This window comes from Miniopterus schreibersii (genome assembly GCF_964146895.1).
Source record: "Miniopterus schreibersii genome assembly, chromosome: 1".
NCBI lineage: Eukaryota > Metazoa > Chordata > Mammalia > Chiroptera > Miniopteridae > Miniopterus > Miniopterus schreibersii.
The window spans coordinates 104,473,564-104,490,923 of record NC_138101.1 but is presented as its reverse complement, the minus strand read 5'-3'; the positions used below and the strand labels follow the sequence as shown (position 1 = coordinate 104,490,923).

General features: G+C 37.6%; 1 protein-coding gene across 5 annotated transcripts in view; it reads right to left on the bottom strand.

The window, feature by feature from the left end:
- NEO1 (neogenin 1) overlaps positions 1 to 17,360 on the bottom strand; it is a 273,254-nt gene that overhangs the window by 36,729 nt on the left and 219,165 nt on the right. For all 5 annotated transcript variants that reach the window (XM_081130188.1, XM_081130191.1, XM_081130187.1 and 2 more), the window contains exons 9-15: positions 15,904 to 16,058; positions 11,670 to 11,818; positions 11,004 to 11,142; positions 7,839 to 7,888; positions 6,738 to 6,885; positions 3,484 to 3,594; positions 2,227 to 2,421 (exon numbers count right to left, since the gene is read on the bottom strand). In XM_081130188.1, coding sequence (XP_080986314.1) covers positions 2,227 to 2,421; positions 3,484 to 3,594; positions 6,738 to 6,885; positions 7,839 to 7,888; positions 11,004 to 11,142; positions 11,670 to 11,818; positions 15,904 to 16,058 — 947 coding nt within the window. The remainder of the gene's footprint in view (positions 1 to 2,226; positions 2,422 to 3,483; positions 3,595 to 6,737; positions 6,886 to 7,838; positions 7,889 to 11,003; positions 11,143 to 11,669; positions 11,819 to 15,903; positions 16,059 to 17,360) is intronic.

Sequence of the window (17,360 nt, the reverse complement as noted above, 5' to 3'; positions counted from 1 at the left end):
GAGGGAGAGATTTCATCACACCAGTCAAAAGGGTGTGCAATTTAATACTATAAATTGTTTATTTCTGAAATTCTTGACTTAATATTTTCAGGCCTTGGTTATTGTGGGTAACTGAAACCAAGAAACAGTGAATAAGGGGATACTATTGTGTAGAAAAACTGTCTGGGATCAACTTCCTGGAGTTAGTACTAGGAGTATGGCTGTGCTTGAATTCTCTTGGCCTCAACTAATTGATGGTTTAGTGATGTTATTGTATAGTGTGGGGCTTGCATTAGAATGAGTAAATAGAATTTTCACCTGTTGAAAGCCCACAGATAAAGTTTGAAATTAAACAAACCCCTTTCCTTCTCAGAAGCACAAGGACAATGACTGGAACAGCCAAGGTAGAGAAGTAGGAGATAACTGTTAACTCAGTAATTGCTGAATGTCCTTAACTCTTGGGGGGGGGGGGGCACTCCAAACCTCATCTAGCCCTCATGCAGACTTCTTGGTAGAATAAGATATGGCCCCGAATTACAACTGGCTTGGAAGTGATGGGTATTTCAAAAGTCCAGAGTCCAAAATGAAAACTTGGGCCCCACTGGTGCTGCAGAGTGGTGAGCTGACCCATACCGCTCACTTCTGGCAGTCGGACAGTTTCCCAAAGTGGTCACAGTTCAAATGGTCTGCATTACTTCAAAAGCTTAAAATAGCTACTTTGCTTGGTGGCCCGCTCTTGAGTCATACAAACGGGAACCTGGTCTTCCAGTGGCAGAAAGAATTGACAACAAATGGAATCAACAAGACTTAGTCCTTGACTGGTGAGGAAAAAGGAAAAGGTGATGGATAGTTTGGGTAACATGATAGATGGTGAAAGTCCTTTACTGAGATTGGGGATAGAGGCAGAGCAACCATGATACACATTTTCAAGCCCCCATTCTATTCCCACTCTTCACTCTCTCTCTATGTGCTTTTAGTCATTTCCTTAGCTTGGGTTATCATGTATGTGCCATCAAATGCAATACCTATTTCTAGTCCAGACCTTCTGATCACCAAACCTCCAGATTAAACTGTCTGGCATCTCTACTTAGATGTCTCAAATCTCTTTCTTCTGCCACTTCAGATCTGCCCCAGTGTCCCCTAGCTCATAAATAGCACTTCTATGCTCCCTGCTGCTCAAGTCAGAAACCTGGGAGTTATTAAGACCTCTCTTCTCCCTCCTCCACTGTTATGCAAATGATCAAGTCTTATTGATTATACACACTTGCCTCTCACCACTCTGCCTTGATCTGCATGCTCCATCTCTCAGTTCAGTGAGCACTGTGTGCCTCCTAATACTGGGCCTTCACTTGTGCAGCTGTTCCCTAGGTTGGGGACAGGCCACCCTTCTTCTTTACCTAGACAATGCCTATTCATTTTTTTATTATTTTATTTTATTTTTAAATATATTTTTATTTATTTCAGAGAGAGGAAGGAAGAGGGAGAAGGGGAGAGAGAGATGGAAACATCAATGATGAGTCATTGATCGGCTGCCTCCTGCATGCCCCCTGCTGGAGATCGAGCCCGAAACCCGAGCATATGTCCTGACTGGGAATTGAACCGAGATCTCCTAGATCCTAGATCTATGCTCAACCGCTGAGCCACGCCCAGCTAGGCTGCCTATTCATTTTCAAGGGCTCATCCCTTTAAAACTGGATTAGCCTCTCTAGTTACACCCCATTTCTCTTCCTCAGCACGCTAAACAATTTCAATTATTTCAAAATTCTATGATTTCTAATATTTGGGATCATGTTTAGTTGATTTTCTGCGCAGTCTTTAGCAACATGGGATCCTGGACAATGTTTTCTTTTATCATAAAGGACATTTATGAGACAGCCAGTAAAATATGCATAAAGTCTATAGATACTGTGTCAGTGTTAATTTTCTTATTTTGGTAATTGTACTGTGGCTATGTTAGAAAATGTCTTTGTTTTCAGGAAATGCACATTAAAGTACTAGTGGGTAGAGAGGTATCATATCTGCACTTAATCTCAAATGGTTCAGAGGGAAAAAAAGTACATATAGGAAGACAGAGAATGATAAAGCACATGTGGTAAAATGTTAACCTTTGGGGAATCTGAGTGAATGATTAACAGAAATCCTTTGTTCTATTTTTCAGTTTTCTATAAAAACAAAATTATCACACAATAAAAAGGTAAAAGGAAAGCAATCACATGTGCAATTACTTCCTTTACTTAGCATACACACCCAGATTTTCGATGGTGTAATAGCGCTGTTTATAGTCCACTTTGATGGTCTGTGCATGTGGGCTGCCAATGCCATAACCAATGGCATAACCTCTGACCACAATGTTCTGGTTCTCTGGAGGAGTCCAGCTTACTACGATGCTGGTGACAAGTGGGCGGACATGAAGAGAACTAGGTACTTCAGGAACACGAGTTTCTGCGGAGGAAATTATAAGAGCAAGATGAGATCCATCTTCCTTTGGAATATTTCACCACCCTTGGGGAATGGTGTTCAATCTCATGCCAAATTATTTGGAGCTAAGTTTTTTCCATTATGCCCAAGAATTCAAAGAGAATACGTATATATAGTAAAGTATGGGCCACAGTTTTACTGCATTCTAAGAAGGAAAACAAAACCCAAACAGCTTGAAATACTAAACACTGCAATATTAATTTGGAAGGGAAGACAAAGCGATCCAAGAACCTCTGTCCAATAGAGAAAAACAAATAAATTGACTTTCAATAGTTACCCATTCTTCTCGTTCCCACAGCTGATTCCCAAACTTACCAGGCAGAAACGCCAACTAATTAGAAGCCTGTTCTCAACTGGTAATCAAGTATCACATTACAGCAATAGTATTAATTATGTTCTCCCCTAAGTAATACGGTAAGTCAGAATATATGAAGCTTTAGAGCCACAAATTGATTTAAATGGTGGGAGACCAAGAGGCTTAAAAGATGGCAATTTACAGTATCTTTCAAGGCATAAATTGCTATCTTAATTTAAAAATTAGTAAACCAAGAATTAGAATAGGACCCAGGGCCTTTTGTTTCCCAAGTACAGCACCTGTCTCTGATAAAGGTGCATACACCCCCCCATATGGACTGAATAAACAAGTGAGAAAAAGGGCAAGGTGCCTAGGACGAAGGGAAAGGGAAACTAATGAAATACAGACAAGATTCATGTGGCTCAGCTTCAACTTAGATCATCTATACACTTAATGGCCTTGGTGAAAAACAGACATAAGGTGCCTGTACCTTTTCATTGGTTCTGGTTCTGCTTAAAGAGACAGTTCTCTAAAAGCCACGGGGGTGGGGGTGGGGAAGAAGGGAGGAAACGGGGACCAGGAAACTTGCTGCATTACAGGAATGACAGTAATATAATACATTAAAGTTCACAGATTAAAGCAATGTACACCCCAAATCTATGGCTTTCCAGTTAAACTCACTTGACTACAGTTAGTACCTTGCTTGTGCCAATCCTGCCAATTGTTCTTACCATCTAAGTCACTTTCAAAAGTTTCAGTAGACAGCCAGTCAGTAGCCGGGCCTGTGCCATTTACTGTTAGAGCAGCCACTCGAAAATTATATTCAGTCCCCCGATCCAGACCTGAGACCCAAATGACAAAAAAGACAAGTTGAAACAACAGCTTTAGAAAAACAAAAGATTAACAATCTCATTAAAGCAAGTATCTCATCCACCAACTCAGTATATAGCTACTACTTTGATAAAATTTTAGTTAAAGTTAATACAAAGCAAGCAATACATAAATACAGCACAAAGGACCTCCCACCTCTAAAGCAGAGGCTGAAGCCCACATAATATAAGAAAACAGAAATAAGTAAAGCTCCCAGGAGATAACAGATTTTTTAAAAAGAGCTTGAAGGCATTTTAGAGATCATTTAATGCAGTCCCTTCATTTTGTTACTAAGGAAGCTAAGGCCAAAAAGAAGCCAAGGATAATGGAAGTTATAACAAATGAACAAAATCAGCTGGTCTCAGAAGATCAGAAAAGAATGCAAGATGTAACTCCTACCATATTACCTCTGTTCTCTAAGTCACGCCACAACCACAGAGAAAAAACTTTAAACACCAAACACGGCCTACCTGCCCATAAGTATACATAATATATAAAAAAGGGATAAAGCCTTTCTATTATACAACCTTTTATATTTACTATCAGCTAATGAAGTACATGATTTACCAATGTATCAAAGGCAACAAAGATTCAAAAAGTAAAAGTCTACCCTACAAAGTAGAGCAAGAGTCAATAATATGGTCAGCTATTCATATATTTGTGAATCCATTTTTTCTTTATTTTTTTTTATTGTGTTAAAATATACATACAATTTACCATTTTAAACATTTTTAAGCGTACAGTTCACATGCATGCATTTTTAGAGCACTTAAACACTAGACATTGTGGTAGGTCTTATTAGGGTTATGAAAAACTATCCTACCTCCACATATCCAAATATTGAGATCTTTGGTCAGCAACACAGTACAGGAATTCGAGACAGAGAGCTACTGAAAGAGAACTTGGCCAGGATGAGCCCTGGCTTACTTAATCAATCCTGTCACATGGTGTAAGAGGAGAGATGGGAGGTTCTGTTCTCTTCAGACCATCCTGAATGTTTGCCCACAAGAAAGCAAGAAGCAAGACAGAAGGACAAGCAAAATGGCTGGGCCCAAGTCACTTTACCTCCCTGTCTCCTCCCTGCAAACATGAACCAGAAAGAGCCAGAGTGGCTGTACATGTATTTACAACTGTTAACAGGGAACAATCAGGACTACTAGCAAACATGGCTCAACAGAGGTTCTGAAAGAATTTAACCAGATTATCATGCCCTTCCCTTTGGGGAGAGTTAGAACGTAAGAAAGCAAGTGAGCAAGTGAGAGAGTGCACGTGAGCATGTGCAAGAGACCCAAATGTAAAGAGGTTAAGAGCTCCTCTTCCCCAAAGTAACTGACGGAGTTCACAGACCAAAACTAAGGAACACAAATCATATTATAAAGATATGGCAGAAAATGTTAAGTGGTACAAGTGGTACAAAAGGAAGAAACGACAATTACTGCTGGCTAAAACTTAACCATATGGTTACTGTTCAGTACAGGATCCTGGTCATCCGTATTATTCTCTAATGCTTATCAAGCTTCAAGCCAATGCTTTGAGAGAGCAAAGATCTCCAATTTGCTCACTATTTTACACCCAGTGCTAGCCCATGCCAATAAAAATTCAATAAAGTCTGTTAAACAAATGAATCAATCTAAATATGATTTTAAAATGCAAGAATTTTCTTGATAAAGAAAAATCTATTTTTACCATGAAAATGGTATTTTCCTTATATATCAAATGTTTCATTGAAAAAATGAATAGCCTTCTCATGGGCAAGGACTGTCTTCTATTTTTATGTTGTTAGCAACAAGAACAATACCTGGTATACTGTAAATATCTGCTGTTAAATATTCAAAATAAAAGCCTTACAGGTGGGAAATGTTACTTAACTGTATTTGAAGTAAAACCAGAAACTGGTTTTTAAGAACATCTGTGAGCAATTTTACAGTAATGCTTCTTTAATGAGGTTTCTCAGCAGCACTCACAGCAGCAATGTTTACTCTACAGAAAGGAGAAGACTGGCCCTGTGGAGACAAGTCACCTTCTCCTGTTTTGAAAGGAGTCAGTCCCATCTATGAGATAAGGGGTAAGGAGAAAATCTTCCTAGATTACTATAGTACACTGTTTCACTGTCATTGGCTGTCTCAATATTTAGAAACTCATAAAGAAGGGAAGACTCATTACATTTTTGACCCCAGATCTCGGTTCTATCAAGAACCTGGCCCCTGGGGCATAGGCAAGTGGTTGATGTCAAGCTCCTCTTAGCCTTTCAATGTCTACCCAGGAGGGAAGCAATGTATGGAACGCTTAGAGTTCCCCAAGGGTGATAAATTAATTCTCAGGGCTTGGATAACAATGACAATACCTCCAATTTTTATAGTTTTTGTCTACCAGCTCTGCTAGAAACCCCAAAAGGGTTTCTTAAGGACATCTGTCTCTTTTCTTTGTAAGCACAGACCCAAATATCCGAAGAACAAAAAGCACTTCATCTCCCTCCCATGGTTCTCCTGCAAAGCCAACCTGCCCTTGCTAAGCCAAATCAATTTCTTCTACTGAGGAAGGAAGGGGGTGTTTCTGTGTCATCTGTAGGGGAAATCCATACTAGAGATGCATTCAGCTATGCCACCTGCTCTGATGCACATAAAGGAAAAACCACAGAAGAGAAGCTATCCCTCACAGAATTTTCTAAAACTTTATTGTGTCCCTAGTAGCAAGAATGACTATTGCACTGCTATAGCTATTCACAAATATTGTTTCAGGACACATACACACGAGTGGTGTCAGCGTTATAAAAACCATTTTGTACACTCTGCTAACAACTAGAATGAGCAAGTTCTTTGTATATAGCTTGCTTTAACTTTTATTTCAGATTACAAAAAAGCAATATATCTATCTATATAGATATATAAACAAAGAATACAGAAAAACACAAGGAAATAAAACTCAATCTCATCATTCAGATATGGCAGAACTTGTAAGAGTGTTTTCCATTAATTTTCATCAAAGTTTTACAAATTCTTTTGAGCCATTTTTACTTTGTGCAAGTCAACAGCTCCAAGCGGTAATTAGACTAGCATAGTTCGGTGTCTGAGACAGATACCATCACCCAGCTTTGCCTATGTGCAGAGCAGCTCACCTTCAATCAGCTGAGAGAGCTGTGTCCCAGGCACCAAGGTCTCAGTGACATCACTCTTTCGGGAGGCCTTTCGGTAGCGAATCTTGTAGCCAGTAATCTGCCCATTTTGTGTGGCTGGAGGAGGTGGCTGCCAGTGAATCATAATACTCTGGAAAGAATAAGTTTATAGGGGAAAGACGAAAATATGTCAAAAGCTTAGTCCTGTTTTATGTACTATTACCCTGAATTCTGTGTAAAGAGAAGGAACATAAAGGCAGTAAGGTGATTAGTTTTATTAAGTTATTTAATATAAATCACTCAAAAGTACTTTTTAATTTTAAACCCCCAATGGTCAAAGTGAGAGATTATATTTGTGGGCAGTATACACTGGGCCTTTGATCTCCTGGATGTTTTGCCAGAATGAAGACACTGGGCAAAAGTTTCAAAAAAGTTTTCAGAAGAAAACTAAGGTCATAGGCACATGAATTAGAAAGTAAACTATTGTTAGGTGTAAGGTTCTCTTCCTATCTCAATTGTGGAACAGCTGAACTTAGGTGATTTCTGTCTAAAACTCTTCTAAAGGGGGATCAATAATTAACAGCTGGTTGTTTTTTTAGGAAAAGGAGTCCAACAGTACTTTCTGAAAGGACTGAACAACTCAGTTTATGTAGCCCAGAAGGGGCTCTGGACCTTTCGAGAGGTGTACATGCCTTAAGTGTATAGTGAGCATGACTAGGAGGGATGGTTTTAGCATCTGTAACCATCAGGCATATTCACACTGGGCTCATCTCACAGGATGAAGGGACTATGGTATCATAAACAACTTCCTTCCTTATACCTAATCACCAAGGTTCTGGACGTTAAGATCAAGAAAGTAATGATTTACATAATACCAATAAATTTGCAGAAAGGTCGAAGTAATTTTGGCATCAGAAAAAGGCAGTAAAGTTAAACAGAATAAACTGAAGTTGGTTTCTAAGCCCAGCTTTACTTGCAAGTACAATAGCTAGGTCACCTTATTTCCTGATAATGATTGTTTTGATAAAGAATCTCCCTCTCTATAAGCCCTTCTGAGTCTTAATAATATACCAGTAAAAATGAGCAACGGTAATAAAGTTTTACCTTTGAATTTCTTACTTCTAAGGACAGGTTCTGAGGAGCAGCACTGGGAACTGGACAGACAAAAAAATAAATAAAATTTTTTCAGTCACCATCATTTGACTCTTCTTGGCAGGACTTCAAACAATTGCACATCTCAAATGCTGACTATGCAACCTGAAGGTCTAAATGCAGCTATCAGTGCCCTCGTGTTGACAGTAGTGTGTGGGTAAGGTGCGGTCATGTTTGATTCATTTAAAAAAATGAAACACCTTCATATATATGCACCCATACCCAAGTCAGGTTGTACCTTTGGGAAGTCAGATAATTATTTCAAGGATGTGACTGACTTTTGTAGACCTGATACATTCTGAACCTTCAACATATTATTTTGACCATTCCTGGTGATAAGATAGCCTCATCACCAAGAGCCACAAATTTTTCTGGAAACAAGTCTAATGAATATGGCAAGTGAATGAAGTGGGCAATGTCACTGTAAGTCCAAAATGGGATGGACATAAATCGGTGAGCTTGTCTTTCTAGTGGAGCTCCAAAACTGGTTTGGAAGGCAGTTCCCAAGTAAAGCAAAGAGTTATTTAGGCAATGACAGCTTCAGTGAAGTGACCATCTGGCTTCCCAAGAGACCTGTATAGCAGGAAACACTCATTTAGATGTGAGAAGTTTGGGCCTGTTGCTTAAGTAGACAGTAGCATAACTTCAGTTTCTCACATATTAGAAAATAAGACAGGAGTATCTCCAAGTCTATGGTCCACACACCCTCCAGCATTCCTTTGTAGTAACTAAAGCAAGCACAGAGAATTCAAGTAATCCTATGGGGTTTCTTCTCTGCTCACAGATGCTGACTTTAGCTCTTCTCTCCTAGTCCGTCTATGGGATCTTCTCTTGCCCTTTCTCTGACATTTGGTGACCAGGTATACAACTAAGTGCCTACTGTGCTATAGGCTTCTAAGGACAGAGACTATTTCTTGCTCAATGTTGTATCTTGTACAAAGTACATCAGGCCTCAACCCTCAAAGGGTGTGGAGTAGGACTTAGGCACCAGTGCTTTGAAAGAAGTCCATGAATGGTTCTAGTGATCTTCCTGTTAAGAACCTCTGACTTAGTTGCAGAGGCACTCAACATAGTTGCTGCTGTCTTCATCATCATCATCACAGCTAAGAGTTCTCTGTGCTCTTGCATGGCAGGGACTTAATCCTTATAACAATTCCACACAGGGGTTTCCATTATTATTCCCACTTTATAGATGAGGTTCAAATCTCTTGTCCACAGTAATTATTTCAGATAGCACAGGAACCAAAATGTATCTACTCCCAAGTGCTGCCCTTAACCACCATGCGCAGACACATTCAGTTCCCTGACAGGCACTATAATCGACATGCCAACTCACTTACTGCACTTAAAATTAGCTCGTGTAGATTTTAAAGCCCCCTCAACTTTTCCCCAAAGTCTTGAGCAATTGGTTTATATGGTTGGCTAACCAAACTACAGTTTGTATTTATTTTTACCAATTTATCTTGAAAAATGTTAAGTACAGAGAACACAATAAAAATTCAAGAATAATACAATGAACACCATATATGAGGGTGTCCCAAAAAAATGTATACACACTTTAACAGCTGATAGTTCAATTGATGTTTCTTTCTTCTCAGATCTAATCCATTGGAATTAATAATGGGTTAAAAGTGTGTATAAATTTTTGGGGACACCCTGTATTCTTTTCCTGAATTCACCAATTATTAATGTTCTGCCACATCTGCTCTAATTTTCACTATATTTACAACACATATTTATCTACCTACAGATGGTTTCCAAGTCATCTGAGAGACAGCTGCAGTCACCATGATACTTCGCTACTAAATACTACAGTATGTATCTCCTAAGTTCAAAGATATTCTCCAACATAACTATAATACAATGATCACTTTCAGAAAATTTAATCTTAACACAAAATATTATCTAATATACCTAATAACACATCTAATATTTAATATTGCCTAATATACCTGTTTAACATCAAGTAAATGTATCAATAGTGTCCTTTATTTACTTATTTTTACTGCTAGATCTAGGAGCCAGTAAAAGATCATATCTGTTTTATATTATTTCATGTGTTTTCTTTAATCTAGATTCTAGAATGAATCCCTAACCTTTTTTCTTTCATGAGACTAATTCTTTAAGAATACAGGCAAGTTCATTTTATTTTTTGCAGAATTCCCCACAATTTGGATATGTCTAATTGTTTCATCATGATCAGATTCAAGTTAAATATTTTTCACAGGGATACAATATAGGGGAAATAGGCATTGTGTCTTTCTCAATGTCTCATATCAGGACATACATGATGTCAGTCAGCTCTGTTGTTGCTGACGTTATGTTTGACATTTGCTTAAAGGAGTCAAACTATAGCTTTTAAAGCATGCATGTGTATATATAAGGGGTATATACATATACATGCATTTTTTAGAAAAAGATAATTTTGTAACACATTGGAGTTAGGTGAGTTTCAGGAAATAATATATACAATTACTAAGTATTTGTACAATACTTATTGTACAAATTGTTATTTTAATATATACAATAACATGCTGTTATTCTCTGTTCTATTGTAAAAGTATGTATTTTTAAATACTGGTTCTTGACCTACTCAATCTCTTTAGCAAGCTGTAGTTTGAAAAATACTGCTCTTAGGTAATGGGTATATGCACATATATAACTTAACTTGGAAATTCAGCTACAGGTGAGAAATGAAACTGTCCTAAACATTGAGGAATTATAAAGACCTACTTGGCATGCCAATGTGATTGCTAAGTAGAGCAAGGCTAGCCTCACAGCCCTTGCATAGTCTGTGTTATCAACAAGCAACAATATTTACTTATACAAAAGCCCCTACTAAGAATAAACACACCAAGAAGCTATTTGGTACTAGGCACTACCATGTTCTATGATCTCTCACTATATCTTTCAGCAACCCAATGAAGTTGGTATTCTTTACATTTTACATTAAGGAAACAGACTCACACATGTTAAGTGATTTGACCAAAGTCACACTATGAAAAACAAGTACTGGGATTTGAACAGGATCTTCTTGACATCAAAGCCCATGACCTTACTACTATGCCCCCAGGGCCCCCAAGCAGAGTATTTTGTTCCAAAGGAAGAAAGACTGACCATCTGATGATGTTTGAACAGCAACATCTTGTGTGGAGACTCCAGGACCATGTTTATTGTAGGCCACCACTCGGAAACTATACTCTGTGTATTTTTTCAACCCATTAATGGTATGGGAATGACTTGAAACATCAACATCCTTGAGTAAAATAAAAACAATTTACATTTACACAACTCACACCAAAAGAAATGTTACAAAAAAGAATGAACTATACAAATTCTATATTTGACACAATACTGATTTTTATCCTTTATACAGAATGTTATTTGTCAAAGAGGATTAATCATAAACACTGCCAATTTACTGAGAAATATTGCTTGGTGTCTAGTTATCCTTGCTGGTACAATCTACAGAATAAACCTTGGCACAAAGAAATACAATCTGTCAACTTTTCATTTCCTATACCTTTTTATCTCATATTTCTAGACTAACAAGTATTAAAGTTTTGAAAATACAGTTGAACTCTATTATTCCAATCAATGGACTGAAAAACTGGCTTCATAACATCACCATGTATGGTGTCAGATGGGTACCAGACTTAGCAGGGTTACCACTTTGTAAGGTATATAAATGTCTAATCATGATGTTGTACACCTGAAACTAGTAATGTCAAGTGTAATTGAAAAATAAATTAAAAAAAAAAGAAAAATGGCTTTATGTTATACCTGTTCTTTGTCAGTCCCTTTTTCCATGTAGTACAATTTGTAATTCTGAATTTCCCCATTGCCAGACAATGGTGTTTCCCAGGTGACAGTGATGGAAGTAGGGGAAGTGGCATATGCGCGGATGTTAGGTGCTGGGCCAGGGAGCTGAACTGAAAAAAAATTTCAAGAGAGCAAGATATAAATGAAATTTCCTGTACTCCTCAATAACCATTCTCAGTAATCATGTCATAATGGCCATTTTTAAAAAACAATAAACTAAGAAAACAATGGACTTAACTGAAGTGGTTTTAGGATACTATATAATTAAACAAATTTCTCTTTTGATGATTTAAATTAAGACCAAATTTTATCTGTAAAGAATCTCAAATTTATTAAAAGAAAAAAAAAAGACCACCACAGAATTCTTCTTTTAGCTTATAAACTCTGTTTGGCAGTGGGACAGCAGCACATATAAAGTTACCATCACAAAAAGAGAGCCTCCTTTTACCAAGTAGTGGGGATGCAGGCATGGACAGTCTCTGTCCACAAAGAACTCACAGTCTAGAGGGAAGTCAGCTATACAAATAGTTACAAATGTCATAACTACCAACAGTTAAGTAGCAAATGTAACAAAAATAGAAAGAGAGAACACCCTCTGCTTTGGGAGGGTGGGGGTAAGAAAGGGAAAGACTGGTGACAACTTCTGCGGAGCAAGAAAAATGAATAGTTTTCTCAGATACCAAGGGGAAAATTATTCCAGTAAATGGGGACCAACATGTGAGAAAACAGTGTTATGTGGTTCAGGCTGAAACAGAGAGTAGATGTGGGAGAGAGAATGCTGCTGAAGAGGATGACAAGAGCTGGATAATGCCCTGCCATGGACTTTGGATTATTTCTTGTAGGTGTTAGATAATTACTGAAAAATTATGCGCAGGATCATGACATGACAGGATCTGATATATGTTTTGAAAGAATATAGAAGCACATGCATGGAAGAAAAGTGGTAAGAAAACAAAACTGACTGCTTGCAGTCAGTTCAGCAACTGAGTGCTTTACACGTATTTAAATCATATCTATCTAATCTTTGTGCTAACCCAAGTGAGATGGGTATTATTATCCCTATTCACAGATGAGGCTGAGAAGTTAACCATTCCCAAGTGATGGGAAGTAACTGAGTGTTAGAGCCATGAACTGAGCACTTTCTGATTCTAAAACATGGACTCAAGAAGATCAGTTAGGAGATTATTATAACCCCCTCCTTAGGAAGTATGTGACTGGGAGACTCAGTAATTGGTTGACTGATTGACTGTCCAGCTTAAACTCCTACAACGTCTCACATACATTTTTATAATATTCTTTTTGTCTTACTGACAGGTTCCAGCCTTAGTTTCTATACAAATCCTGGGTGGCTGCAAATGCCTACTCTTTGCTTGACACTGTATTTGAAAACAATTTCTCTGGTGCTAGTGTTTCTGTAACAGACACCCATCAGATATAAGGAAAGGGAAAAAAACTGAAAAAGTGTAAAACTAACTGGCTTTCTTAAATAACAGCACCACAGCTTAAGATTCGTTTTGCTATCAAAGTAGAGAAACCTGAATACGGTTATTCTGACAGTTGTTTACTTTTTTAGTCATGAGTCATGCTTTTCCACTTAATATTAAGAGCATATTTTGTGCAGCCTGACAGGTGGGATTTGTAACACTCCCGCTGACATGGAAAATTTTCCTCTAACTTATTAAAGGGGAAGGAAAACAATAGTCCCCAAATTCCCATGAAAGAATTTTCAGTACATTAATTGGCTAACCTAAACATAGGCAAATATGATCCCCAAAAAAGGTGCTAATAAATTCTTTCATTTCAGCTGTACAGCGACATAATAAATGGAAAAAAATTAAGTTGGTTTGTGAAGCTAAATGTGTAAAATATTTTCCAAGGGCTAATCCAGCACTGAAGAGCCACATAGGCTGAGTACCTCCAGGTGAAATGCAAATCGCTCTCCACTAAAGCCTTCTCTTTAGCCAAAGCATGTTACAGTCACTTTCCATCCCTAAAACACCCTCACCAGAATCTATCGTCTCTCCCATCTGTAGTCATTTAAAGGACTTTCTTTTAATCAAACTCCTTGATCAAATGACTATAATGACAGCATATCACACTTCTGCCAGTTTGCTTGTCTGTCTCTGGTACCAGACTGTAAGCTTCTTGTGGACAGAAGTCAAATCGATCTTCACATCTTGACCCATATTCGTATCAGTGACTGGCACATGGTAGGCACTGAATAAATCTACTGTCGCTAACACCTTTTCTTTCATCTCTAAACTGACAATGACCCTTTTAGTCCAATGGTTCTCAACAGTTTGACTCATAAGTTCTGAAATGATAATAAAAGCCACAGGCTCTTTCCCAAGGAAAATGTGACAGTGTACAGACACACAAATATTTTTATGTATTTTCAGAAGGTTCACAGCTCCAGGGTGGAACTCTAACACTGAATCTGATCCAGTGGTCTTTTCCTTTATTTTCATCATGACTCACCTTGCACGTGTAGTTTGATCCTATTTTGGGGATTTGGGTCATGCAGTTTTCTTCCCCAAGAATGCTTGCTCTAAGTCCAATGCTTCAAGGCCAACACTCATTTTTTTCCTAGGAACCTGCCTTGATATACCTAACTTTACAGTAACTGTTCCTTGTCTGGTATCCCAGCATCTTTCATAAAAGTTCGTGGAGGAAAATTGAGCTTGAAATCTATTAATAGACTGTTCCTGCTCTTATCTGAACACAGTAACTATAGAATCCAGCATCCTTTCCCTTTAATGAAAACACGTTATTCCCTTAAATCAACCTGCTGCTCTGATGGCCCTCTTGTTCTTGCCTGGGTTAGACTCCTGGTCTTCAAGCTCTATCACTCAAGTGATCAGTGGCCTCCGATCCCGACTGCTCATTTTTAAGAACAGACTTCCTGTCTTGTGCACCCCCTGCACCTCTAATACCTGTGTAGTGCCTTTAATGGGGGTGCTCAATAAACAGTGGATGAGGAAATGATCCGCTACAGCATTAGGAAGTGAAGTTCCATAGCTTCTGGACTTACTTATTCCACCTATCAGACCACGTAAAGTCTCTGAATTATTTCCATAGTTTTACTGGCAAATTCATTAAATCTGTTTAGTTCCCTGGTCAGTAGCTTCCACAAATGTTTTGTAGCTATGTTACCCATAGGTGAAGTAAAATCTTTGTTACTGGAAGTTTGTTCACTTCAAAAACTAGTGCAGTTAACAGTAAAAGAAAACTGGAGACGGCTATGATGAAAAACAGTGGCTTATGTTAAGAGAAGGGAAAAGTGTAGAAGCAAGCCTTATGGGAAAGCATTAATTATAATTTACTTCTTACAATTTCAGGCCTATAGTTTACAATAAAAACTAAGACATATAAGACATTTATAAAATAAATCAACCTGACACTCATTTCAGTTGCAGAAAATCTTAAGAAAGGTAATGGGATGTAACAGTATTTAACACAAAGGACTATACATGCAAAATAAAGCCTTAAGGAGATTCCGAAGAGTGTGGTATACATAAAGATAATCCAGGTTATAACAAATATTACATACCTACTTCATGTGTAAGGTACTACATTAGACACCGGGAAATATAAAGTTGACAAAGACTCTGTCTTTGCCATAAAATAAATAAGATATAGCCCTGGCTGGTGTGGCTCATGTGTTCAGGTGTCCCGTGCACCAAAAGGTTGCTGGTTTGATTCCTGAGAAGGGTACATGCCTGGGTTGTGGGATCGATCCCCGGTAGGGGGTGTGCAGAGGAGGCAGCTGATCAATGTTTCACTCATTGATGTTTCTCTCTCTCTCTCTCTCCCTTCCTTCCTCTCCCCCTAAAAAGCAATAAAAAAATCTTAGAAAAAGTGAGATATATTCATAATCAGAATTCAAGGAAGAAAGTGATGATGTACCTTAGAAATGTAAAGATACAATATTAGACAAGATCAGAAAAAAGATTCTAGAAGGCATTTGAGCTAGGTCTTGAAGACTCAATAAAACTTGAAAATGTATCAGAATTATATTGTCTTACACTATTTGCTGTTTGATGTGAATTAATTTTATCTCTCCTAATTCATAAGATCCTTAAAGGCAAGGAACTGTTATTATCTTTTACACTACTATGGTGTTAAAGGCTACACATAGGTAGACCTTCAAATAGGTCTACCTACAACGGGGCTGACAGACAGGTGGAAGGCTTACCTTCAGGCTGTGTTTCTACTCGAAGAGGAGCTGAACTCTCTCCGGAGCCATGCTTGTTATGAGCCACCACTCTGAAGATATACACAGTCGCTGGCATTAGATTTTGAATGGTTACTTGCATTTCTCCTGGGTGACTGGTATTCTCAACACGTTCCCTTTGGAAAAAGAGGGATTCAGGAAGAAAAAGCATTGATTAGGAATATTTCTAAAATGTGCAGTTTCATTTTCATTGCAATGCCTATAGATACCACACCACATCAAAATCTTATCAATTTAAGTCAAATTAACTCTCAATAAAGGAAACTTTTGGGTATGGAACAGTGCAGAGCAGAAAAAGGAAACTTACAAAGAGCAATGCCATCATGTCTGACAACTTACTGATGTTCTTGTTTAAATATTACTGATATCCCTGGTTATAACCACAGCTTCTTTGCAGAGAAGACACAGACGGGATCTTCTCAATGCCATTTCAAATGGGGCAGCTGGTCATCAATTTTTGTAGGCTTCAGAAATCACTGAATTTTAAGGGGCGATTCTCAGGGAGACAGATGGTGATTATAGGTATGACCCTATTTTCACAGAAAATATCAAGGGATGCTGTATGTATTTTTGATAACAGACTCTCAATACAAGGAAACGTAGAGATGATTACTTTTAAAATCAGGAGGAAAACATTAAAAATTTAATGAAACCTAACAGTAACTTAATCTATGAAATAGACTAATCATGACACTGGTTTTTGTAATTTATTTTTTAAAGAGAATACTCTTTTTGAATGATTTTTTCAAAATGATTTGAAATGTTTGACAAATCTTATCACAAATAGTACAAATGAATCTAGCAGTCTAGTGTCATGAGATGAAAAGATAAACATAATTTTCTAGGTTCTCTAAAAGAAGGTAGCGTCCAGACTCAATCTTGGGGGTCTTTGTGTCCACATTTGGGTCTATAATTATGCTCAATCTACTGTACTTACTATAACAAACAACAAATCATATTACGCAAGAGTTTTCAACAAATAATTTAAAGAATTTACTTGTTTTCGACGAAGAACTAGCCTTCAAATATTGCCAATCATGTGAGGAAAGATCTGTATCTATCTTGAGAGAGAAATAAAAGGGCCCAAAACTACTCTGTGGAAGAAAGTATCTGAAATTACCTAGTACATTGAATTACAATTCTTACTTTAAAATATTGATAATTTTCCCTGAAATTACTGATTAAAATTTGTTTAGTTCTTCATGACCATATCTCAATTTGTCTGACTGTAAATGAACATTTACAATCATTTTAGAGACTTAACTGTTTTTCAATAGTTTTCTATTGTTCTTTAAACTACCTTCTCTTAATTAAAACAAATAATACCCACATCATATTTATAGAGGTTGTTTTTCTATAATCAGGTATATTGAAAAGAGTACTATGGTAACAAAATTTACTGCTCAGAGATGTTTGAG